We start from the raw sequence: 26,071 nt of genomic DNA, 5'->3' as shown, positions 1-26,071 counted from the left end.
GGCCATTAATACAAATAGAACTTAATTTGGTTAAATAGCTGTGCTTTGAAATTTAGGTAAATACACCTGAAAACCTACTTTGAACCACTGGAATTAAGTTGCCAGAAGATAATTTAAGCAACCTCCCACTTTCTGTCAGTAGAATTAAAAGTTATTTCAACTAAAGATGTTTTTGAATGCCTTCAGAAAAAATAACTATTTCATTGTGTTAATATTTGTTTTTCTGATTGTAGCTTTATAAAATCAGACGAGGAAAAACTCGACCTCAAGCACTCTTATTTCTCTGTATGATACTTCTGTTGATAGTTCTTCATACAAGTTACATGATTTACAGTCTTGCCCCACAGTATGTAATGTATGGAAGCCAGAAATACCTGGTACAGGTGAGGTGCTTTTTTTTTTGTTTAAATTTTCTGCATTAAAAATGTACTGTTTACAGAAACATTGAAAGTCAGATGCATTTTCAGTTTTTGAAGAGGCTTTGATAAGCAGTTTTTAAAATACTAGTTGGTCTCTTGGTAATATACAAGCCAGAAACTGATTTCACTATGTATTATGCAAATGAATTTCTGGGTCATTTCTAGACTTAGTGTGAAGCTGAGGTTTGTTTTACTCCTTCTGAAAAGACAGTTGTTATCTTCCACTGGATTTTGTACTGGTCTGCTTAGGCTGCTGAGTGACTGCAGGGAGGTTTATTTTGAATGTGTAAGGCTGAGTACAGAATGAAATCAGTATTGTTCCACATGATATTTATTATGACAAAGATAACTTGGTACAGTAGAAAATAATAAACTGACTGGAGCTAAGTGTATGCAGATTAATCACATTTCAGGCACCTTGGACTGTCCAACTTCATGAAACTCCATGCAGTTCTTGCACTGTAAAATATTCTACAGAATGAAGCAATTAAAATTTAATCTCTGCTTTTGTTATTGGCACTTTTGTGTATTTCAAGGTTTTGAGTTTTTAAGTCTCTCATCTTCTGTACCTGAAGAATTAAATTATTGTATTGCATCTTAGTTTGAGTGGCAGCCTGCGTATTTGTGGGGAAGTTCAAGGTTAGATATCAGAAGCATCTTGAGAGGTTTCATGGATGGCTGTTTATTAAGGTCTGGTATCTTACAGCGATAGACTTCATTGGATCTGATCTTGCAAATGTAGACAGCTAACCAGGTCATGAGCTGGTTGCTTATTCAGGCACAGTGAAGTCAAGATTCCTTGGTGTGCTGTTTGAGTTTAAATGTCACAAAGACAAAACAGTTGAGCTGGAGTGGTCGAAAAAAGATTTAAATGAGATTGATTTGATTGGATGCTGCTTTGAGCTTCTGGAATCTCTCTGTAATTCTCTGTGAGGATGTTCTTGTGGGAGGAGAACACACCTGCTTTACAAACAAAACACCTGACTTCCTTCAGCTGCAAAAAATGAGTATTTTTTGTAATGTATTACTATCAGTTCTCTTAGTTTAAACAGTGGATACAGAATTCTTGGGGCCAAAAGGATTACATGGAGAAATTTAAATTGGACTAGTGTTAAATAGGCTAGAGAACTTAACTGTGTGGGTGTGATAGGATTGTCACTGCAGGAAGTGGAGCTCTCAGCAAATGCTACTTTACTGCTGTCTTTACGTTTTAATGATCTGGTAATGGGCAATTGGTCATCCTGATACCAATCCAGCCACAGTAATATACTCACTGTAGGGAATATGAATATTTGGTATTTAGAATGTGGAATGGCTTTTGAGATTTTATGCTAAATATACTTAGCAGAAAATAAACATGCTTAGGTGCGCATTGGCTCAACTTGTCAGAATTAGGGTAATAGTAGCATGAAGCTAAGATGAAAGTCAGTTTAGGTGTGTTTACCTAGAACTTTGTGATAAAGTTTGTAGATAGCATGGAATATTTGAAGAGAAAAACAAATAATAAAAGCTGTAGCTAGCTGCTTGTTTTGCTTTATGAATTAAATAAAATGTGTGTCTGTTAAGGGAGGCAGAAGGATTGAGACTTAACAAACACTTGTATGTTAGCTATTTATGACAAAAATTATCTGAAGATAAATTAATAATTTCTGAGAAAAAAGGGTCAAGAGAATAGAGCACAGCATTAGGAAGGCTCTTGTCATTCTTGCAGCTATTGCAATGTAATCCTCGCCAGCATTGCAAGAAGGATTAGCTAGAATGGCTGAGTAAAGCTGCAGCTCTCTGTTTAAAGGATTACAAGATGTTCTGGTCCAGATAGGCGTTCTGGTCCAGATAGGCATCCTGGGTCTTCAGCTTATGTCTCATTTCAAAGAGCAGTGTTTAAAGTGCATAATCTAATTTGAGTAGAAACTGGTTTTATTGTTAAAATAACATGAGATGCAAAGATGCTGGTAAATTACATCTGGGCTTCTCTGGCATACCAAAAAGGTACAATGTTTTCTGAAAACATCCTTTCTGAGTATTTCAGAATGTACCAGAAGTATTTTCTGTCCGACTATCTTGGAAGTTGGATGTTAAATTTTGACATTTTGAAGTGAGGAGAGATGGAGTCTGGGAATGAAGAGAAGCAAGGTATTTTTCTGTGGAGGTACTAATGAAGATGTTCTTTAGACTTATGGAATTGGTGATTATGGATTTAGGACTGTCCAGGAACATAACCAGGAGCAAGGCAAGTGAACTTATACATAGCAAGCTTCCTGATGATGAGAACCCTATGCACCAGCTCACTTTGACAGGCAAAGTTTTCATTGTGCTCTCACACTGTTGTTGATTTAATCCTTTAGAATAACACCACTGAAAACCAACAGTGTGTAAGAACCAAGCAATAAATGAGCATTATTCCAGGAAAGCATTAGTGGATGTATGGCAGTTTGACAGTCTAGTGGCTCATAGACTGTGTAAAAGGAACACTTCCCCCCTCTGCTTTGCTCTACAGTAATCCCAAATCTAGTAATGTGTCAGAATAAATTGTTATCACAATCTATAGTAATGGATGGGATAGGTTAGGTTCCTATATGAATTGTGGACTGTTTGCTTTGGAAACTGTTACTCTTGGCAAGAGCTTTTAATTAGAAGGTGCTGGTAACTTTTCCTTTTAACTGAATATATATATTTGAAAGTGGAGCTTTTGTGAGGCAATTAACATTAACTAAACCTGGGCTACTTGCTTTATTAACTCTGAGCACTGGTGTATTTAAAGTATGTGACCCCAATTCATCAAAAATGTCTTCAGCTGTGGTGTCTGTAGGAAACATTTGAAAATTTCTTCTGGATATTGTGCCCATACAAACTGAATCCCTCTGTAGTAATTTGCTCAACTTTCATAGCTCTTCAGACATCAAGGGTAGCTTAGTTTCACCTCTTGAAGCAATTTGTCTTATTTATTAATCAGCAATGAGTCTTTTTAAAACCTTTCACAAAGAAATAATTGTATCTATATCCAGGTCACCTTCTTGACTTTCTAATAAAGGCATAACTTTGCCTGTACTTGAGGTATAATTCCTATTTCTGTTCAATAAGGTCAAGGGCTATTTTGCCTTTGTCTGAAAGAAAGACCACTGCCTGCTGATATTTGTACCCAGTGGACCTTTAAGACTTGGTTGACCCAGACAGGAATTAAAAAGCCAGTACTTGCCATAAGCAACATGGATACCTTTCCCTGATTGGGGACCAGAACAGCAATGATCACTTTCTTTCTTCAGTCATCCCATAGATAATTTGGAGGAGTGGAACTAAATTGCAGGACCCAGAGTGTCTCCATTGTCAGCAGCAGGAATCCAGAAGTATCATCCCTTGGATGGCTAAGTGTGGAAGCAGATATTTTCAAGATCTTGATCCTTAACATAAGAAGAAAACTAATCATATAGGTGTAACAGGCTGTATCCTAACCCTATTTTCTGAAGTGTCCAAAATGTGTTCAGCTCTTGAAGCATACATACTGAGTTACTGTCCATAGTTTCATCATCCTTGGCCTTGAGGCATCCTGCTTTCAGCTTTGGAGTAGATGGGATAACTGAAGGCTTACTCTGGTAATACTTGTACTAAAAATGTCTGAAATTATAGGAATGTTCATGGAGAACAGTGATATAAGACCTGGAAAAAAGCATAGATGTTGTCAAAGAAAGCCCACAGGTCTAGCTATTGTGTTTAAAATTATGTTAATATAGTAAAGTGAATGAAGATAAGGAAGACAAAACTTTGAAATGGCTATGTTGTGATTGTTTTGTGCTTTTGGTGTACACCATAGAATTTTACAAGGTATGATACTGTTCTTTTGAAAAAAATGCTTGCTGTGACTGAGCAGTGTAAGCTGGAATAGTGACAGCCAGGTGGAATACATTCTGGAGATGGGAAACTGCTAAATGTACACTAAATGATTGAAATGTCATGTGTTCTGTTCTTATCCTGTTGATTGTCTACCCATTCTATTTTGTTTGTGATCCCTGTGACTAAGTCATATTTGTTTTAGATCCATTTTTTAAGGCAGTCTCCCCACTTTCATGGCCTTGCACAAAACAAAATTAACTGCATGTACAAATTGCTGTTTTTTTGGATAGACATTTAATTGTTTCTCTTGACTGTTCAAAGTGAAAGCTGAATTTGCTTAATATTGATAAACTTCTTCAGAGAAGTTAGAGCTTAGTTTAATGTGCCAGCTTGTACTGATTGCTGGTATGTTTTAAGGAACTTCTTTCAGTCTGAAGAAAAGGTGTTGACTCTTACTGATTCCTTTAGAGGATTTTCCGTTTAGGAAATCATGAGGGTGCAAGTAAGTACAAGTAGCTATGTGACCCTTTAAAGTGAATCAGGGTATTAAAAATCACTGTAGTGCAAAGGATTTACATTGGACTCTGCTAAAATTATTCACTGATTGTTCAAAAATGTGGAACACAGAGTTCATGTTCCCTGAAAGGGTCATTTTTCCAAAGATTTGGGACATTTAAGCAGGTACATTTGGATTTTCAATAGTTCACTTAAGCATAATTTTTCTTCCATTCTGGCAGTCCCAAGTATGTTGCATGCTACCATCTGGCTTTTAGACCAGAAGTAAACTGTATTCATTATCATTATGAATTCTAACACTTCTGTGGTGTCTTCATCACCAAAGTTGATTTTCAAATTAATTTTATGCACAGTTAAAATTTTTAATTCTAGAGCTCAAGTATATTTTTCACAAGCTTTCAAAAAGAACACAAGCTATTAATTGTTTTGTTAATGAAATCATACTTAGAGATGATTTGTTTTACTGCTCACAGCTTACTGTGTTTATGCTGTTCAAAAATAATACTTATGAATAGTTTAAGAGATTTAAGGTTTTTTGAAGTTAATTCACTGGAAAATATGTTTGGTTTCTGCATTGTCTATGGAAGACCACTTCTGGTAGACTAGTGTACTAATTTTCTGTATTTATAATGCAGAGTAATAAGACAGTTGATGGCCAGCCAAGGAATGTGACACTTGTGTCTAAAGACTGTGATGCAGATGCACCTGAAGGTAAGATGAATTTGTCCCTTGTATTTCCAATGTGATAGGTGCATGCTCAGCTGTGGTAAGCAGCTATGTCTATGTCTTCATGGCTTTCATTTGCCTAAAATGAAGCTTTTATGTATAGTTAGCTTACTTTATTCATTTGAAGTAATAACTATTTTTAGTAGAAACCATGGGTAATAAAGCATTCCAGTTAACTTTAAAATCTCACATTTGCTTTAATGTGTATGTAGAAGATCTTAAAAATAAACCCCAGCTGGTGCATTGAAAGTGCACTTCCCTCTGTTTATTGTACAGACATGCAGACAAGTAAGTATTGTATTTGTTTAAGATACTCAAGAGAACAAAGGTCTGAGCTTCTCAGACCTTGAGATTCTCAGACGGAACTTGAGTCTCAGTGGAAACTTACAGATAAGAGAATTAACATAATTTTTAATGAGATGTAAATGTGGGCTCCTCTATGAGCAACAATACCAGTAGAACTAGAAATCTTAGAGTATTTCTCTCTAATTCTCTTAGAGTTATGCTGGAAATTATAGAAAACGATAAATTTTCTCCGCTGTATTACTAAATGCCCCCTTTTTGACTGTTATTTGGGCAGAAGATGTCTTATGGTTATGGAGTTGAGTAGTGACTAGCAAGCAGATAGATAATGCTGGAATGTTCCTTTATTTTCCATCTCTGCAGGCCTTTATGTTGATTTTTTTTCTTTTTGACAGAGACTAGTAACATTTTTACTGCTTATTCCTTTATGAAACTTGAGTAATGCTGTGAATAACTTTGAGCCTGGTTTCATTAAAAAACCAAGCTAATTGAAATCATGCTGGTTTTATTTTTTGCAGTCTTCCTTTACACTTCTTTTCCCTCTGCATATATACAGTTTTTTCACAGTTTGAATTGCAGAAGCCATTGCGATACTGATTGTGACCTTAAAGAGTACTATCGTATTGATTGCTAACACTGATCTCAGCATAAAATTTATAGCCTTCAGAATGGTCCAGACTTTTTTGAACCCAAGCCTTCAATTGTTTTTACTCTGGCCAAATTTAGCTCCTCTGTATGAGCAGCAATTGTATTCTGTGTGCATTTCTATCCTTATGAAAATGCTTTACAGTGTTATTTGATCCATAAAAAAGATAAATAGTTGTCCTGTGTTCTCCTCTTATCAGTATTCTGTAACACCTGATTTTTTGACTGTTTCTTGAAGTTCTTAATAGCTACTCAGTTTTTCTCTACTTTTGTTCTTGTAAAATATTAATTTATTTTGGTACTAGTAGAGGTAACTGGACCATTAGTTCTTTGTTCTGAGTCTGTCAAGGCAGGTCTCTTCTGCAGGGCAGTTGCCTTATATTTATACTTATCTTCAAATTTAGTGTATGTGTTAGTTGTTCCTGGTGGTTCATAGCATTTCCCAAGGGTGATTTTTTTTTTTTTACCCCCTGTTTTCTCCCATACTTCAAATCATTAATCCATTTTTTGATGGCTGCTTTTAGACTTAATGCAGTTTCAAGTATTTAGATATTTTGGCAAATATAACTGTTCAAATAATGTTTAAGCTGTCCTGTTTTTTGTAATTAAAAATAGAAACTCTGGCAAAATGTAGAACAGCAAATGTGTTGCCTTTAAAAAAGAGATCACTTTTGACCAAATTGTACAGATCTTTTTTTCTTGTAAGCAGCTTCTTGACTTGGCCAGTATCTGCTGAAAGCTCACTGGCATTGATAAGCTGGTTAGCTTGACCTTTGTGAGAGAAATTAAAATAGTTTGATTTCCTCAGACTTTGCTTAATTATAGAATGTGGGATTGGATTTAAATAAATGTACTCAATTTCACCCATACTATATTTTTTGAATACTTTTACTACTTCACATGATTTTCTTTATTAGTTTACTTTTATCAATGGAACTAATATGCTGATGCTTAAAACTAGTCTTCTGATGGGTTGAACACTAATTGATCTGTTAAATGATGGCTGTGGTTTGTCATCATCATCATATTGTTGCAGTGGCTATCTCTGAATCAGTCTCCTTTCTTAATAGCAAAGAGGTGGAGAAGAGGTTGATATGCTGTCCTGTGCTGAGCTAAGATGGATGGATATTTCTAAAATGTGAATATCAGTGTGATCAAAAGGCTTAAGTGGTGTTGTGTTAACAGTAGATAATACATTCAGGCCATTCATGTGTTTTTATAACTGAAAGAAGTTTGTTTTGTAACAATCAACTTAAAAGTTGCATCAGTCATAACACTTCAATGATTGTTTAATCCAGTCAGTTTTAGAAACTGGAGATGTAATCCTTACCTTGGAATACCTGCAATTTTTAACAGCTGGTAACAAAACTAATGAGAAATAGATGCTGCTTTTTTCTGTGATCAGACAGAGCATCTTGACAAGGCAGGTTTATTTCAAAGGTAGGAACTAAACATTTAAATACAATTTCTTGTTTTTAAGGATATTAGACATGAGCAAAAAGAGATGCAAATAACTAAGATAAAGGAAGGTTGGTCAAGTACTTGCAGTTTGAATTGCCTTCTTTGGTACTAGGGTTTTGTGTAAACCAGTGAACTGTAACTAAATGCAAACATTGATTTGTCTCCTAAATTAATTTTGTTCCACTTCAACTGATTTAATTCTAACAGGTGTTTTTCCTTAAAACAAGCAATGACCTTTTAATGGCTGTGATGATAGATAAGCTTATAGTCATCTGCTGTCTTATTGAATGCTCAGATGTTGGGAGATATGATCTCTATTTCCTGTTACTAAGTAAATTATTTTTTTCTTTCTGAGATGGTAGAAGAGACCTGATCAAGCTGTAGCTAATACTTCAGGCTGCATTGGGCAGTGTTTCCTGTAGATTTGTTTCAAACGAACGTTGCTTGGTCCAAAGGACAATTTCACTTCCTGGAGAAACACAAGGCAATTAAAATGCAATCTTACAGAAAACACATTATTGAGGATTTATAGTTTTTTATATATATATATAGTAGCATTGTTATCTGCTTTCATTCAGCAAAGCTTGTCTCTGTTTACTCCTGATATGCAGGCGGTAAATCTGTTTTATACTCAGATAAGGGCCATAATAGTGTAACTACATGAAACAGAATAGAAGACAAAAAATAATACAGTAGGGTACATCTTTTAAGTCAAAGTACTTTTTTTTAATTAAACATCTTGCACAAAAGGTTTGTGTTCTAGTTAACTTAAAAGGCTTTTTAAGTAGTCTTTTGGGGGCAGCAAGTTATTTTTGTTACGAGTTATATTTGTTATAGCCAAAATAAGCTTTAGTTTTCAGTGTTCAATAGAGTTGGGCAAAAATATCATTTGATGACTGTTTTCAAGGCTAATGACAGCTGAAATGTTGGGTCCACAACTCAGTTGAGTATAAGGTAAAGCAAAGAAGTTCAATTATTTGATTAAAACTCTTGCAGCTGGACTAATGTGTTGAAAATTTGGTATAGGTTTAGCTTAACAGGTTAATGGGATTTAATGTAAATGAGCAATGACTCAGCTGCAAGCCTGAACTATGAGATCTGATAAACATGATCTGCCTCTTTCTAGATTAAAAGATCTAGTTTAAAAGCATTACTTACTTTAAATGCATAACTTGCTCTGAATCCCCCTTGGATTCTTTTCCTTCATTGAGGAAATGAGCCTTGCCCAAGGCCTCTTACATGCTGGGTAAAGTCTTCCTGCTAGGCCTTTTTCATAGACTTGTGCTGACCTGGAACTACATGTGAAGTGAGAAAGAAGGTGGCACAGATGAAGTAATTTCAAAGCTTTAGAAATGAGATTTTTTTTCTAAGACACTCTTATTAGCTAGAAGTCAAAATGTTCAGGACCTCAGGCTTTATTTTTGCTTGAATAAAGACTAGATATAGACATTACTCAGCCTGGAAAGGAGGCCCAAATACAAATGCCAAAACAGGCATTTCTCTTCTAGGGAAATGCAGGAGGCATGGAAAGGGAAACCACAAGCAAGTTGCTCAGAACCCTCAGTATTAGTAATTTTGTATGAAGAGATGTATGAATGTAGGTTATCACTTCCAAACTATTGTTTTAAATTAATTAATTTGAAAAGATACAAAATGCTTAAAAAAGTAAGGATTATAGTGGGTACGTTCCATTTTCCTGTTGCTTTGTGAATGACCTCACTAGTACTTTACCCTGAATCTGTACTTACACCTAAAACTTTTGAAGTCCTCTATAACCATAAGAACTCCATATAGAAAAGCACAGTAGTGCATGTCTGAGCACAGAAAGCCCTGTTTGTCACCTGTCAACAATATGAACAGCTAAGTGTGCTGTAAATATCTTTTTAGCAATACATTGTTCACTGATATGCAGGTCTAGATATGTCAATTCCCACAATTATTTTTCCCAAAGGAAGAGGTTTTGATAAGAATGAAAATAATAGGTTATGCTGTCTGTTGCTTTCTTTGTAGAGTTTTACATCTCTGTTCGTCCCTAGAGTGTGTCCTTTGATGTTTATCACTCGCTATATCTTTAAAGTAATTGTTTGCCTCTAGTTGTGTTAAAATAAGGTTTTCAAGGGAGACTCAGAAAATGCCTCTTGAAGACCTTCAAGTTTGAGGTGGCAATTCAAAGGTGTGAAGTACCATTACGGTTTGTCCTTAAACCCATGTGGCCAGTGCTTGTAATTAACTTGAGTTGTACACAATGTTTCAAAGGATATCTCCTTTCAACAAAAGCACTGAGAATACTCTTTCCATCAGCAGGCTGATCCAGCGGTTTATTGCTTCCCTGCAGAAACTGGGCATTCTCTTTGGAATTAAAGCGGCTTCAGATTTAGCTTCTGGTTAATGCTGTACCTTTTCACTTTATACATGCACTTGTAGCATTAGTATTTTCCTCACTTGAGAGTACTTAATAAACATTAAAATCAAGTCATCCTTTAAACTTATAAAAACTGAGATTATCAGGTTTAGCTCTTCAAATCTCCTTAAATGTTCTTCACCTAGTTAATACATGCAGATCTTGGCACCCTCACAGAATCTCTGTAACCGAAGTGAAATAGAAACCTTAGAGCTGGGTGAAATTTTGCATTATAATGCCATAACTGTGCTAGGATGAACTCCAAATCTAAAATGGCCAAAAAAGGACTGACAGGCTCTCTGAATGTATAGAGGGAAGTAGTGAAAACTTTTGCTATGTTTAGCTAAAGTTTGTTTGTAGTTGTAAGATACAGAATCTTCTTTCCAGAACTAAATCCTTCATTCATACATAAATGCAAATCCTGTTCCTACATGTCACTTCATTTAAATTTGGCTTTTGGGGAAGAAATGTAACACCTACTTCACTCAACAGGACATTATTTTTATTATTTGACATTAAGAAACTTTGATTAGTGGTTTTTTTTCTTCTTTCAGCACAGAATCTTGGAAGATCTTAATAGAAGCCTCCTTATGCTATAAAGCCCTGCTAGCACTGATGGGACTTGAAAATTCTCAAGCCACTTAATATAAACATTCATAATGAGTAATTATCGTCAAGAAATTTTGTGCCTGCTGCAGTTGCTCACGTACTGTAAAATAACTGGAAATATCTATTGGTTATTCAGTCTTATAATTTTTGTTACAAAATCAGATGTATTTGTTATAAAAGCAGACCAATTCACATTGATTGCATAATTTTTGTCTGTCTAGTTTTATATCAAGTTGTGTTTGATTTGCAGATGGACCATGAGAAGTATCATACCAAATGTACCTGTAGCTTGAAGCACTCTAAAAACACCAGAGTTTTCTTTCTAAATAATTTGTCCCAAATAGATTTTCCAGGCTCCTCATTAGTTCCTGGTTTCCAGGTTTCTGGCTCTACTTAAGCCTGCTAAATCTTTTCCTTTGTTGGGGTTTGATTCCAAAAGGTAGCTTTTTGGACTAGACTTTATCTGGCTAGACTTTGGAGTCCTACAGGTCTACTTTAGGTGCCATTTAGGTGCCATTACCATTTCCAGCTAAGCAAAAATAAAAAAGCCTGCACCAAAGCCAGATAACTGGGATGAAATAGCAGGCAGCTTTTTTTTGCTTGTATGTTAGACCTAGATTTTAGATAACTGCAAACTGCTGTTTAACATCTGAAACATCTGAGTGATTTGATACTCATGCTTCTGTTGTGCTCTGTAGTACTTCAAAGTGCCATCAGCTTGAAGTGTTGGAAGCTTAGTGATTCACATCTCTGGGGAGTTAATGTAGCTACATATAACCAGTTGGGAATTATTTTCAGATCTCTGCTATATGTGAGTAGTATGTGTTCCAATATGCTTTTCAGTCTGATATGGGATCAAAGGTGTAATTTAATGGCAGAGTTAACCTTGAAGCAAGTGGTGCTCAAGCTGTTTAATGCTTGCATTATTGTGAAAGTTGAATGAGCGATGAATTGAAATTTAAGCAGTTTCTGGGACAAGTTAGGTAAGAGAAAGATAACTGGTATGGAATGCCACAACAAAAGTTGTAAAAGCTTTGTTTAGGTGATTAATTTTAGTCTGTGAAACCAGAGAAGTAGCAGCAGTGGAGGGGCTGGATTGTCAAGTGCAAAGAAAGGCTCCAACAGCTGAATGAGGCTACTGTTAATTCTGTATGTATATGTGTGTGTGTGTATATATATATATATATATTGCAGCAGATAAGAATATGGAGTGAGTGGGGATATGTTCATATACTATATTAAAAAACACTTGTAGAAACTAATGACTAAGGGGCAATTAAGAATGTAGTCACTTCTTGCTGTTTAGCCAACAAGAAAATAAAAAAATCCTGTATTTGTGGCTGGGACAGCTGTTGCTGCTATTCCACAACTCTGTTTCCAGAGAAATGTGGAAGTGATATGTGAAATACAATTTTTAACAAACTTCTGTCGACTTTGGAAGCACCGGAGTAACCTGAACACTATGAAATATTGACCAAGATGTTAAGTTGTGAGATGATAGGTACAAAATGGGGAAAATTTTAATGTACCTGTTAATATCCTCCTGTAGAAACTCCTGAAGCTTGCGTTGTCTCAACAAGTTGGTCTGTCACCAAAGCCATACCTATAAACTTCAAACAGCAGCTGCTTTTTGCAGTGCAGATTTTGATTCATTGGCAGCAAGGCTATATGAAAGAAGTATTCTTAGATACCTGAAGCTATGCCTTCAATACTTCTAGGGTCTGAAATTTTGCAGGGCTTAGGTGTTCAAGCACAGTGAGGATGCAACTTTTTCTTTAGAAGTAGTTTTGAGTATATCTGAAGTAAAACTTAGTTACTGCTTGAAACAGGGGGACATTGACTTCATCTGTCTTTGGATAACATTCTCACTTTGGGGTTTTCCATCCAAAAATATCATTGTTATTTAGATTTGTGTGGTGTCAATATCTACCTTCATGTAATGATTTTGAGCATACACAGAATTGAAGAGGTAGTCTGGTCCAGTCCCCCAGAAAGGGGCAAGTAGAGCAGGTTGCTCATGTCCATCCAGCTTTGAATTTCTGAGGGACAGCCTGCTTCAATGTTTACCTATGCTGATTGCCTCTCCTATTTAATAGGTGTATTTCTTGCTGCAGCTCTGTCATCTGTTGTTCTGTTGTTATGCAGGTCTAGGAGGAATCTCAATACTTTGTAAGCCCTCACTAGATAGCTGAGGCAGCAGTAAGACACACGTGCTAACATCTTTACTTCAAGCTGAAAGAACACATCTTAATTGGCAGCTGTGTGCTCTAAGCTGTTGCAGTGGTTCTCCACTAGATGTGCTTCAATAAGTCAGTGCTGCTTTTGTACTGGGCAGCCCAAAATGGCACCATTGCACATGCAGTTTGTCACAGTGGAAGAACTGTTCAGTTTTGTGCACTTTTGCTGTATTCCCGATAGCGAAGCCTGATATTCAGTTACATTTCTGAGTTCTAGATGAACACTAGTAACTACGTGTTCTGTTTGTCTACGGGGAGATGAGGTCACTTTCTGCACAGTTGAATTTTATCTAGCCAGCCCTGAGCCTGTGCTATTGCATGGTGTCACTTTGTTCCAGATGCAGGGCTTCTGTCTCTGTTCAACTTTGAGGACTGTTTCAAGGGGCTTGAAAATAACCCTTTCTTAAATCTGACCATCTAGTGTGTTGGACCTCTTTATTTCTCCCCAGTTTGATCTATGGATGTGCAGAGGGTATAATCTGATTCATTGTCTAGTTGATCAATGAAGAGGTAAAACAAGTGTACAGTATTGATTTTCAAATAATGCCAGTGCTTATAAATTACATTGTTCACAACAATTTGTGACTCTTTCCTAAGAAACTTATTTCCTTCTATGTGCTTTTGTGAAAGATCACTGTGTTTATAGCTGCATAAAAAACAATCTTCACCAATAAGTTCTCATAATTTGAGTTTTCAGTGCACAAAATCATGTTTTAGGCTTTAATATTTGGCTTTGAACTGAATTGTCATTGTAATTCATCATAAACTAGTTAATTCACTTCCTGAAGAAGCCTAAATTTGAAAATAGTACATTAAGTGTAACTATTTCGTACCATAATGAAAAACTTCATTAGTGGACTCAAAAAAAATAGTTGACTCTTCTGGTAGTAATGACTATTAGTACTTGTCATTCTTTATTTTAAAAATTGTTTTGTCTTGAATCCTGGCTGTTTAGCTTTGTTCCTTGATACATAGAATACGTTGCATTTTTTAAATGGTGGCAGGTTTCTTTTGAAGGCTTGGTGGCTTTCCATGTGTACTTTTGTTCTACATAATCAAGATACCTCTAGTATTCACATTGATCATTCTGGATAGCAAGTAGCTATCTTAATTCAGGCTATTCATTATAACTTATTCTAAATTGAGTCATATGGAAGAATCAGTTGATGAAAAATGTCATGTCAGCCTATTAAGTAACATTTGTTCAGAAACAATAGCTAAAATTTAGTTATCTGCTCTTGTAATGTTGCATAGAAATATTCTCGCAAGGTCAAGCTATTCCAAAATATTTATCATCATCTATTTAATCCAATTATTATAAAGTGCCATCTGAAAGTCTTTCAGTTGTTTTTTAATTCAAGTAACCAGCTGGAGAGCTGCAGATGGTATTGACAATATTATCTGATATATTATCTGCAGTTCTGAAGTAGCTTCACTTCACCAGCATTTCTTAGATGGCTGTTAAAAGTGAGCTATGTAACTATGTAAATAGTGTATCACTCACAGTTTTAGAAGGCAGATCTTTATTTCAACTGCACCTGGGGAATATTTCCAACCTGGGGTCCCAACTGAGGGACAAACAGTTTCTGGGTTGCTTACCTTCTCTGGTGTTCAACATGTTTGTACACCAGTTCCTGCTCTGAAGTGGGCTTTAGGTGGGGTTTGAAGCATAAAAAACCAAAAAAGACCAACCAGGGAATAATATTTTACCTTAGCATGAACTTGGCACATGCCCTTCCTTGCATTTGAGAGATTAATGAACTGGCTTGTGTGTCCTGCTGGCCATCCTCTAGCCTAACCCCTTGAACGCCACAGGTTCAGTGTTCTATACAAGCCTTTATGCTCTTTATCTGCTTGTTGAAAATTCCTTGGAAATTTGATTCTTAATTTTAAAATCTACTAGTTAGAAATGAAGAAAAATATAGTCACATCAGAAAATCCTACTTCAATATTCTTGTTGTTAGAGGATTAAGGTTTAACCAGTATGGTCAAGTCTTGTGTACAAATAAGGCTTCTGTTATCTGGGTTGCAGAAGGCCCAGTACACAGCTTTTTGTAATTCTGAAATGTGTTTTAATCCAGAACCTGCTTTGTATGGCTGTGGTTTATATCAAATGGGAAATGAGTTCCCTTTTGGACAGATTCTAGTTAATAATTTACACACCTGCTTGAGAAATTGGTCCCAGTAGTAATAGGGTTACATATATAACTTGTAGCTTTGTGTTACCTGTCACAGTCACTCTCCCATAACAAGTGTCCCTTTTGTATACCTTCTCGGTAGTACAGTAAATTCTTCTCCTTCTCCTTGGTAGGAGAGTAAATTAGATGTAATAGAGTATAATTGTTCTGCAGAGTTAAATATTGCTAAAATATGATCCTACTATATGATATTTAGCTGAATTTTTTTTTTTTTTGTTCTGCATTAATCAGTACTATTTCCTTTCAATTTAGATCAGTGTATTGTCACTCGGACGTACCTCTTTCTTCATAAATTTTGGTTCTTCAGTGCAGCTTATTACTTTGGGAACTGGGCATTCATTGCAGTAAGTACTTGCATTTCGGAGATCTCTGAATTGAGTTGGGTAATTTATAGTAGTTGTCCTTGCATCATTTGCATCCCCACACTACAATTTGTTTTACTTATATAACCCTTATATGCCGCTGAACTGAATAACAGTAACACTTTCTACTTTAAATTTGCAGGTCTTTTTAATTGGATTAATTGTTTCATGCTGCAAAGGCAAGAAATCAGTCATTGAAGGTGAAGTAGATGATGACGATTCAGATATGAGTGATGATGAACTGTCTGTGTATTACCATTGACAGCCTTTTGCCTTCAAAATGAAAAATGTAAAATTATGTTGAGAGTCATGCCTATGTGGAGCTCATATCCAGACAAGCATCTTTGCACCTGTAAAAATAAAAGAAATGAGTGTACTCACTTAAAGCGATAAAAAAACCTGAATGTCACTGAGTATCACTGTTAAATGAGAACAAATGTTGAAGCTAACTTTAATATATAGAAAATACTGTTTTATGATTAACCATATGTGTAAACTTATGATGTATAATTTGATGAACTGTTGTAACTTGTAATTATGTATTTTGTAATTTACAATGCTTTTTCTTTTTTTTTTTTAGATTTTCTTAAATACTTTAATGTTTAACTCGTAGGACTTTTTTATTCATAAATACAACTAAAATCCTGCAAAACAGTGCAAATAGTGCAGGAAAGATTTGGATGAAGTTTACACTCTTAGACGGACTTGACTTAACTTTTGCATTTGTTTTGCTGGTATTTCTATATAAAACTAGAGCTAACAAGAGACTGTCCATTAAAGTATGCCAAAAATATAATTTAAATGGTGAGTTTCCAGTCTTTGAAAAATAAGTAATTTTCATACTCTGATCTCAACTAAGTTACCATGGAAATCCTTAGGTAACTATGAGGTGGCTCTTGCTCTCTCCGAGGAAATCCTAGTGAAATTACTATATTCAGCACTGTTGCAATGTCTTAGTACAGTTCTGTTCTGAAACTTCCAGGTGCCTGATCTAGTCATAACCAATGGAATAATTAAGATGTGGTTAATTTTTAACTTATTTTTCTCCTCAATGCAAATTGTCTGGTTTGAAGTTCTTTCAATATTTAAAGTAAATATTGTCAATTTGTTTACAAACCAATATGTTTATATAAACACAGTGCAGAAATATTTTTGTCATTTGTGTTGTTTTTGTAAATTAATGCTATTTTCGGTATATAGTTTCTGAGTTATATTTCTAAGGATGAAAAAAATCTTCATATATCCTTTGACAGACTCTGAAAGAGAAGATGTTTACAAGGACAAGTTTTTTAAGCTTGCTACCTGAGGGACATTATAGTCTATGCAAGCATATGGAAAGGTTATTAGGTAGTCTTTTTTATAAGACTAATTGTTAAATGGCTTTTAGAATGTAGGGTAGTTATTAATATTATATCCTACTTTCATATTTGCAAACACTAAAGTTATTTCAAGAACAATCTGCCTATTTCTGCAGTATTTCAGAACAGCAGGTTCTCAGGAACTTCTGAATTCTAATTTAGTTTCAGGATTGGAGGAGGTCTTAGTGAGTTGTGTAGTTCATGCAGGAACACAGGGAACTGGTGTTTGGACTATAGGAACAAAAAAACCTGATGTCTTTTAACAAACCTTCTGTGCCAACTGCTTCAGCAATACAAATATTGATGTGGCAATGTGTAAGAATCACACACAGAATAATATGAGTTGGAAGGGGGATGCATATGGATCATTGAGTCCATCTCTTGCTGTTGTAGGTGGCTCATAAGCTGAAAATATGCAGTCAGGTCTGCTCAGCTGATATCTATCAGTCTGTTTGCTACTAATGTGTCATTTGAAAGAGAAATGTATTCAAACACTGAGAGTATGTACTGAAATTTGACTAGCTGTCTGACTAGAATTAGCTGAACATTATTTAAATATGACAACTGGGGAAACTTGCAAGGAATTAGTTATAAGAAGTTCAAGTAATTCAAACAGAAGGTAGAATGTGATGTTGACTGTCTGGAAGCTGCATCCAGAGCATAGCAAGAACTTGGAGTATACTTACTTGCAGATGCCCTGGTGGAAAACTTATATGAGCTAATTTAAATAAAGTTAATGGCTCAGATGTCCTTTCTTTGTGGGCTTTATTCATTTGTCATCTGCAGTTTTAACCAAAAATTGTCACTTCCTCTTACAGGTTTGTTTGTAACACAGTTTTACAAAGTTATATCTGTTTTGCCCTAACTTTGCCCTGGGGAAATCCCTGTTCATCTGGGGAAGATTGTTGGGAAGGTGCCATGCAGTTGCTTTGTGCTGTGTGCAGGCCTAGAGGATCACTGGCCAAGATGCCTGGCCAGTGCCTAGGTACATTTTGTTATAGATCTCTCCTGTTTCTAGCATTTCCTTAATTTCAATTCATTTCTCCCCAGTCCAGTTCTGTTTCCTGTCTAAATAATCTATGTACAGTAATACAACAATCTGCCTTTGAAATGGTGACTTTGTTTTTTTTAATTGGAGGACTCACTAAGTACGAGTTTTTTTTTTTAATCCAGGTGTTAATCAGATTTATAAGCAGACCATTGTTAATTGCAACTATCAAGAAGCAGGCTTCTCTAGAAGAGTTCAAAAGTTACTTCAGACATCTTGCTGTCACTCTCTGTCATAGAAGCAGTAAATAACTGCCAGCATTCATAATCAAAATTATTCATCACCTGCCACATCCTTACTAAAATTTTTCAGGCGTTCAATGAACCATTTGACTGACAAGGTTTTAAAGGATTTTCCATGCACTAATGTTATTGTAATGAATATGCAGTCAAGAATTCATTTCTAAATACTTCATATGATGGAAACTTGACGACTTTAGCTGTACTGTGCCTTTAAAATGAACTAGAGGTGTTTTCCTAGAGGTGTTAAACTAGAAGAAGTTTACTGTGTGAACTCTGTTTTTCTGCATCCATTATCACCAAGTCAAGAAAACTAGCAGTGAAGTTTAAGATAGCTGTGACTTAAAATACTTGGCTTTGATCAATACTTGCAGGAACTTTCAAGAATTTCCAGTATATTTTCATTCTAGTTGTCTCTTGTGCAGTCTTAAATGCTTGCAGATAAAACAATTAATTACTTTTCATCCGCAAAATTACAGTGCTGCTATAGCAGCACATCTCACCTCATTTAGCTGTTAAATATGAAATGATATTCCAGTTTTCTGCAGTTTTGGGAGCTAATTTAAACTTTGCAGACATGTTACAATAGTGTTCTACCTTGCAAGCAAACATTTATTATCTTCAACTGATTCTTCAGAGATTTGTTTTCTGGACTAAAGTCACTAAAAGGCATGGGAATTTTTTCACTGCTTTCTTTAAATGAGTAATATTTAAAATCCATCTCTGAATTGTGAAATTTCAAAACTTCTGTACTGTTCTTGTCAGACCTGCCTTAAGTTATTACCTTTGTTGTTGCACTTCTTGAGTTAGATTCTACCATGTTGGAGGCTCACAACCATTTAGAAACTAGAGAGATGTAAATTTTGCTGACATGTCAAATAAACTAAGATCACTAGGAGTATGTTGGATAGAATTCAGCAACATGTGCCAAGTAGTTCCTCATCTTGCTGCTTGGACTACAGTGATTGCTAGTTTATCCAGAGTTCTAGGTCATAAGTACGATAAAGCCTGTAATCATTTGCTTGTTCCATACCTGAAGCTGAAAGTGTGCTGCAGATATCCTGCTGATTGTCAGAAACAAGTGAAAAGCCTTTCCTGGTAAACGTGAAAAGAAATATCTGCTAACTGTGTTTTCTGCTTTAATTTCAGGGATTTCTGCTTTAATTTTCAGGATTGCAGGATAGGCTTGAGATTTTTGCAGTGAAAATTTTAATGTTTCTGGGTAGAGTGTACCTGTGCGAGAGTCATGCTGCAAAGGATGGTAATTGCATGTTCAGAGAATTTGACTATTTAAGCTGAAAGCTAATAAACCTTTTCAATGCTTATGATTTGCTTCTGAATAATCAGTGTAGACATAACTATGCAGTTTCTTTGAGATGTCTTCTATTGCTGTATTTCTTGGGTTTTCAGCTGTTATTTGGCCTTGTAGGCCAACTCAAACTTGTGTTGACAGAGCTTGGAAAAGCATTACCCCTTGTAGAAACTATTATGTGGTTTATCCTAAAATAATGCTAAATGCTGTTGTGTATAGCAGAGGTACATTTGAAGTGTTTGAGGTAACTGATGAAGTGTAGAAAGTAACTTTTTTCCAGTAAGTAAGCAGACTTGTGACTGTGCTCATACAGTTCTGGGCATGGGCAGGAAAACAAAGCCTTGCTTCTGAGATAAATCAAAGGAAAAAAGATTTATCCCTTTCTAAAATTATCAAAATAATTTGAAAAACTCAGGCTGTAACATTTTTCAGGATCTTAGGTTAAAGATTATAGTTCATATTAAAGTAATTCCTACATTTGTATAGATCTATTTTCTTGTAACCTTCTTAAAGGTCATTTTTCTTGCAGCAAAGCAAAGAAATTAAATTGAGAATCACTATCTCTTCTACAAAGGTGTATTTTGAATGTACTTCCCAAAAGAAGTAAAAGCCTTGTTTTGATTGTGGCAAGACATAATTTTCTATTAATATTCTAAACCAAATTCTGCTTCTAAATTAAGACACTTGCCAATTCTGGATAATTAAATGGATCAGAAATTCTTCAGCTTTAGTGAGATGTGGTTGTTACAGAAATTCTCTGGAAGCTGGACTATTTTTAACTTCCTTCTATTCAGAGGTTGGATGAGTGATAGCACTTCAGTCAAATTTATAGCTCTAAAGAGGGATATTTCTTTTAAATAAACAGACAATTTAAGCACATTTAATGAGCTGTATTTACAGCTGTCTTCCAGATTTACCTCTAGAAGTGTAGTGTATTTAGGAGGTCAGACAGAAGAATTTGGATTTATAGAGGACTAGTAAGTAGAAAGTTTTGTGATCCTCCTGTATTGATGGTAAATCCTTATTTTGTATGTTATAAACATCTGTGTTTTTTCACACAGAAATAATGCAGGTTGCCTATAAAATAAAACAGCTTAATTTTTTTTGAGCATTTTTGAAGGACAATTTCAAAATCATTATCATGAGAATCCAAAAGTCTTGCATATAAATGGAGATTATGAGACATTCTAAGCAGATGTGAAGCTGAACAAGTGTGTAGTTCCTACTGAAATTCCTGCAAGGAAATAAAATATAGATTTGAGTTAATACCTCTGGTTCTGCTAAACTGCCTAAACATTAATTATGACATTTGATATTACCACTTGTGGTAAGTATTTTTTCAGCCAAGGGTACTTCAGAGTCAGGACAACAAGGACTTGGTGTGAATGACTGTGGTATTTCTCACACACATAAGCCCCTTCCCAAACTTACAGCCTGTGGACTTATCACTATATTAGGCTTTTGAAAGAGTGTCCTGGGACTTAAATATATTTGATTCTGGCATTTAGTACATAAGTTAAAGGTACCATTTGCATCCTAAGTTCAGAATTATAGAATCATTTAGAAAACTTGGAGAAGTCTTATAAGATTATCAGATCCAACAGTAAATCTAATGCTGCCAAGTCCACCAGTAAACCATGTCCCTAAGTACCACATCTACATGTTTTTGAATTCTGAGTTTTACTTAGTCTTCTTTAAACTTTTAAGTTTGCAAAGGTAGCATACAATAATTATATAGATTTGCACTTTTCTATCTTTCCAAATAAAAATTATAAGATGCTGTTGACAAATATATCTGATTTGCATGGAATGTTCTTTTGGAATGGGCTAATGAAGAAAACTTCAGTATATTTTAAAAAGTGTTTTGTTCTATCTTGAGGTGCAAAGTCCTGAATCTAGAATAGCTTTTTTTTTTTAAACATAGAAGTTATTTTCTTAACAATGGATGTATCTTTCTAGTGCATGGAGAAAAAAAAATCATAACTGGAAAATATGAACTCTAGAGGTTTCCTGATTTTCCAAACTATGAGGCAGCTAGTTTATTTTTTCAGAATTTTGTATCAAAGAAATATTTTTATTAATTTTCCTTTCTAGAAATATGCCTTTTTAGTTGTGCAGAGACTGATATCAGAATATTCTAGGGTATGATTTTTCAGAAATGTTGAGTGGAGCTCCTGCTGAAAACATCAAGGGTTTCAGATCCTAGGGGATTTGGAACATGCTGCTTTGTGCTTGAAGTACTTAGGGAAAATATAAATCCAACTGTTTTCCTTTCTGTTCATAAAGTAATTAAATATATTAAAAACATACTTTTAATGAATGGAGTTTAAAATGCTATCAGTTTTAGGTATTTGAAATTGCATTTCTGAAAAGGTAATATTTGACTAATTTAGTAATTGTTGAACAGGTTTCAGACTTACTTGGTCTACTGGTTCTGAGAGGCAGCAGAAGGGTACTGTCAGAACTGATTGTAGATTATTGTAATCTTTCCTGAACTATCTTTGAGCATAGAGTTAAGAGATTTAATAGTAGAAAATGGGGTCTTTTTATGGAGACTTTTTAATTTCAGACTCTTAGTCTTGTGCTCTCCTGCTTCAGAAGTTATCCAGATGGTACCTGACAATATTCTGGAAGGGGCTGAGAGCTGTAGGAAGCAGTTGTTCATGGAGAAGACAAAAGTTGAGAGAAAAGACTCTCACATGTCATAGATCCACAACATTTAAAGCTTACACCACAGAGATCCATACTTCAGACAGTCTGCTATCTAACAGCTTAGTGCTGCTTCAGTCTAGGCTGATCTGCATTGTGGGGAGTATTTATGCTGCAGGATGGTGTAAAGCAAAGCTGTGTGCTGAGACAAGAGCTTGCTGCTTACAGGTGTGCAGGACCTAAACCTGGTCTGTAGGTGTCTAAATTTTGGTCTATAGGAAGATTTTCACTGCTGACAGAGAATTGGATTTCTCTAGTCCATCACTGGTCAGGTGATCTAGTTGAAGTTATTCCCTGCTCATTACAACGGAGGTTAGACTTTAGATGACATTTAAGTTCTGTTCTAATCCAAACCATTATGTGATTCTCTTCATGGAATCATAGAATCATATTCTTGATGAGTTAGATCTCAAGAGTTATATCACCTATTTTGGAATGTGGCAAAGAAGAACATTTGGTAGAAGCTGAGTGGGTGTTGATCCTGGATGATTAGACCTTCCACTTTAGTTCTTTCACATTCATAGCAAAGGTAGATTAAAACATGTGGGCAGAATTTAGTCTGAGCAAGTCCTATCTGAAAACTGAGCCATTTAATTTGAACAAATTTATTCCAGGTATTTTTGAAACTTAGTTCATGGTTTGGGTTACCAAATTTTCTAGATAATCTGTAGTTAAGGTCCCTTGTATATTCAGAGATGTCCTTCTCTACAGATATTCTAATATCTGATGTGTTTGCAATACAGATAATACACTCTGTTCAGGCTGGCTGCAATACCTACCCAGTACTGCTAGATCATTACACTGTCCTCAATTTGGGTGAAACAAGCTTTTGTTTGAATCCTCAGGAGAACTTTGTCCCTGCTGTTTAGTTGGATGTATTGCAGACTTCTCTTGGCATCAAAAAAGGAAGCAGAAGCAGCAGCTTCTATAACAAATTGCTCTGTGGTGTGTCCACAAGGCAAGGGTGGCAGTGGTGGTCTGACTAGAGAGTGGCACACCTGGCTGGCACCAAATTATAATTTTTCTGGTCTTGGAGGCATTCCAAGAGTAGCTAGATTGGTCCTCCAGGCTCAAAAAAAAGCTGTATTGTAACATAGTTCCACTGAAAAGTACATTCACTGCTCATCCAGCTATGTTGTCCTGCTGAACAAAAGGTTTTTCATTATGTGGGACTAGTGCTACCACGTGAGGTGTGTGGAACCAGCATTCATGCGCAAGGCTTGCTGAGCAGACAAATGGTGACAGTTCCAAGTGGTAACAGTAGAAATACGCGTCCTACCAAGAGGAGTCCTGTCTTCTGCAGATGAAGCATGTCTATTTTTTGTTTCAGAAAAATCTCAAGATCAGCATCCTGACAAGCTGGCATCCTCCTACAGTGGAGCAAGGAGCTGTTTTAATGCCTTTCAACTGTTTCCACAGATTTCCGGTGCCACGGTAGAAATCATGTGAGGATGGTTCTGTCTCATCCTCTTAGCAATGTGTGAACAGGCCCTGTTTTGACAGGCTTGCTGGATGTGTGTTCACAGTTCCCAGTAAGGCTCCCAGGTCCCATGCCAAAGACACAGGGATAAGTACGTCATTCAGATTTGGCAAATCTATCATTGGGCTGGATGAATAATGTGGAGAAGGGCTGCTCTTCATGCATGTGGATTTCTGTCTTAAGGAATGTACTGAAATAGAAATGTTTTCATATTAGTGTCCTGTTTTAGGCCAGTGCCTGAAAAAAATCTTTGTAGCAGCAACTCTGAGGTGTCTGATACGATGGGGATATTTTGAATTGAATAGCTCATCTCATAAAAAAAATGTAGCATATCACTCCTGATAGTGTTACTTTTAGTCTTATTCCATGTGTTTCTGACAGGCCTTATTTAGATTTACCTATTCCACTTAAATTAAATGTAAAACTTAACTCACTATTCTCCAATAACAAATTTTTAAGCTTTTTGATGTAAGATTTTCCATTTGTTTTTCAGTCTATATTTTAAAATGGTTTTTCAGGACTTCAGTCCTGTGGGCAAATGATCTTTAAGTGCCTTGAGGAATCCACTCATTTTATGTAATAACATTGCAAAATTTATCCTCAAGTAGTTTTGGAGCTTCATTTAAATAATCTAGTTGAATTCTCCTAAGTCACGGATAAAAGAAACTATATGTTCTGGCTGTACCTTATGCCCTATTGTTGCTCTCTGTGTATTGTTTGGACTCTTTCCAAAACCATTCCTGATGAGTCTTTTGCAGATCCTGAGCTTTTTAACTGCAAAGATTATGCTGCTAGTTAACAGATGTACTTTTAAAAAGTTCCCTTACATTTCATCACAGCTCATACAGCATCATTATTTTTTTAAATATGCCAGTACTCCTAAATCTGTAGTGCTCCTGTGTGAGTTTTATAACATTGCAGTTATAAAACTACATATTTGCCTGGACTGTTAAATTGCATGGATGAGAGCTGTTCTCCATACTGTAATGGATTCAGCTAGCTGCTCTTGTTCCTGCTGTGCTGAAGAGGATCCTGCTCTGCAGTCATCTACAGTGGCAGTCATCAATATGAAGGAAAAAATAAAACTCTCTAATGTGCTTCACACAGGAGTTTGTCAGATTCTCTCTGAAGTTGCCCAGCTCCAGCAAGTCATAGCCAGTTTTTAACTATCCTTAAAGCACTTCTAGTTCTTTGCTGTAGAGTTGTTCTCCTCCAAGAGCAAATAATAAGTCATATTGTTTGCATCTTATATGTTCATGTGGTTAGTTCTTAGTGATAAAAAATGCTCTTCTACAGCAATGGAGTTTAATTTTTAAAAGTTCCTATGGTGGGAGTGGTTGTGCCAAGGTATTAAAATAACTTCCATTATATCTCATCTTGTCCCAGAGATAAGAATGTGAAGCATCATGTGGACACTTCTGTAACATTAATAAAATGCATAGTTTGGTGTAGTATATGAAGTTTAATGTAAATTATGTTGTATTTATACAGAATTCTCAGAAGTGGCAGTTATGAAAAAGAGTACTTACTCTTGAATCAATTTTTTAACTAGTGAAATACAAAAGTATATATGCAGAAGTGAAACTACCTATTTCTATTAAGAATAATCATAAATTGTCCCTTATGTAAGGAAACAATAGGGTGAATATGAAATTGAGTCATGCTGCCAAAAGGGACTGTCTCTGTATATTCTTGCAGCATGCAGTGCTTGCTTAATCTGTTTGTGAGCTCCCTGACTTTGCTAGTGTAATATCAAAAATAAAGAGAAGCTAGGGAGCAGGAAGGAGGGAGAGCTACAGCGTGAGTGGAGTGGGGTGATGATCTGGGGAAGGATAGTGACTGACCTCAGGACAGTCAGCAAGTGATCACATTGGAAGGCTCCTGAAGAAAGGTTTTCCATCTGTGTAAGACTCCAGAAGGACAACTAAGGTGTTCCACCAGACAAAGATAAACGTCTGTATCAGGATAGCAGGCTTGGATATTAAGGTGGATGTGATGCTGTCTTAGCCACACTAGCCAAGGGAGACCTATGTCCTAGGGAAATCTGGTTGCCAAGGGTTTATTTTCTTACCCCTTCTCTCTCTATCTCTGTCTGTCATCATTCTGTTGTCTTACATAATTTGTATTGCTAATATATGGTGTCTTTTTTACTTTTCTTTGTTTAATATTTTTGGGATGTTTTGCCATATGATGACTTGAAATAAACGTGATCTAAATGGC

At 35.7% G+C, this 26,071-nt stretch overlaps 1 protein-coding gene across 3 annotated transcripts in view; it reads left to right on the top strand.

Moving 5' to 3' along the window:
• The window catches only part of LMBRD1 (LMBR1 domain containing 1), a 66,079-nt gene extending 48,266 nt beyond the window's left edge, over positions 1–17,813 (top strand). For 2 of the 3 annotated variants that reach the window (XM_021530150.3, XM_021530149.3), the window contains exons 13-16: positions 234–383; positions 5,399–5,474; positions 15,596–15,687; positions 15,848–17,813. In XM_021530150.3, coding sequence (XP_021385825.3) covers positions 234–383; positions 5,399–5,474; positions 15,596–15,687; positions 15,848–15,967 — 438 coding nt within the window. In that variant the 3' untranslated portion in view covers positions 15,968–17,813. Of the gene's footprint in view, positions 1–233; positions 384–5,398; positions 5,475–10,853; positions 15,567–15,595; positions 15,688–15,847 lie in introns of those variants that run through there. The other variant, XM_085576386.1, reaches the window with a different exon arrangement.
• The last annotated feature ends 8,258 nt before the right edge of the window (positions 17,814–26,071 follow it).

The sequence above is a fragment of the Lonchura striata genome, chromosome 3 (genome assembly GCF_050655825.1).
Source record: "Lonchura striata isolate lonStrDom1 chromosome 3, ASM5065582v1, whole genome shotgun sequence".
Classification (NCBI taxonomy): Eukaryota; Metazoa; Chordata; class Aves; order Passeriformes; family Estrildidae; genus Lonchura; species Lonchura striata.
This window is presented reverse-complemented; position numbering and strand designations above follow the sequence as displayed.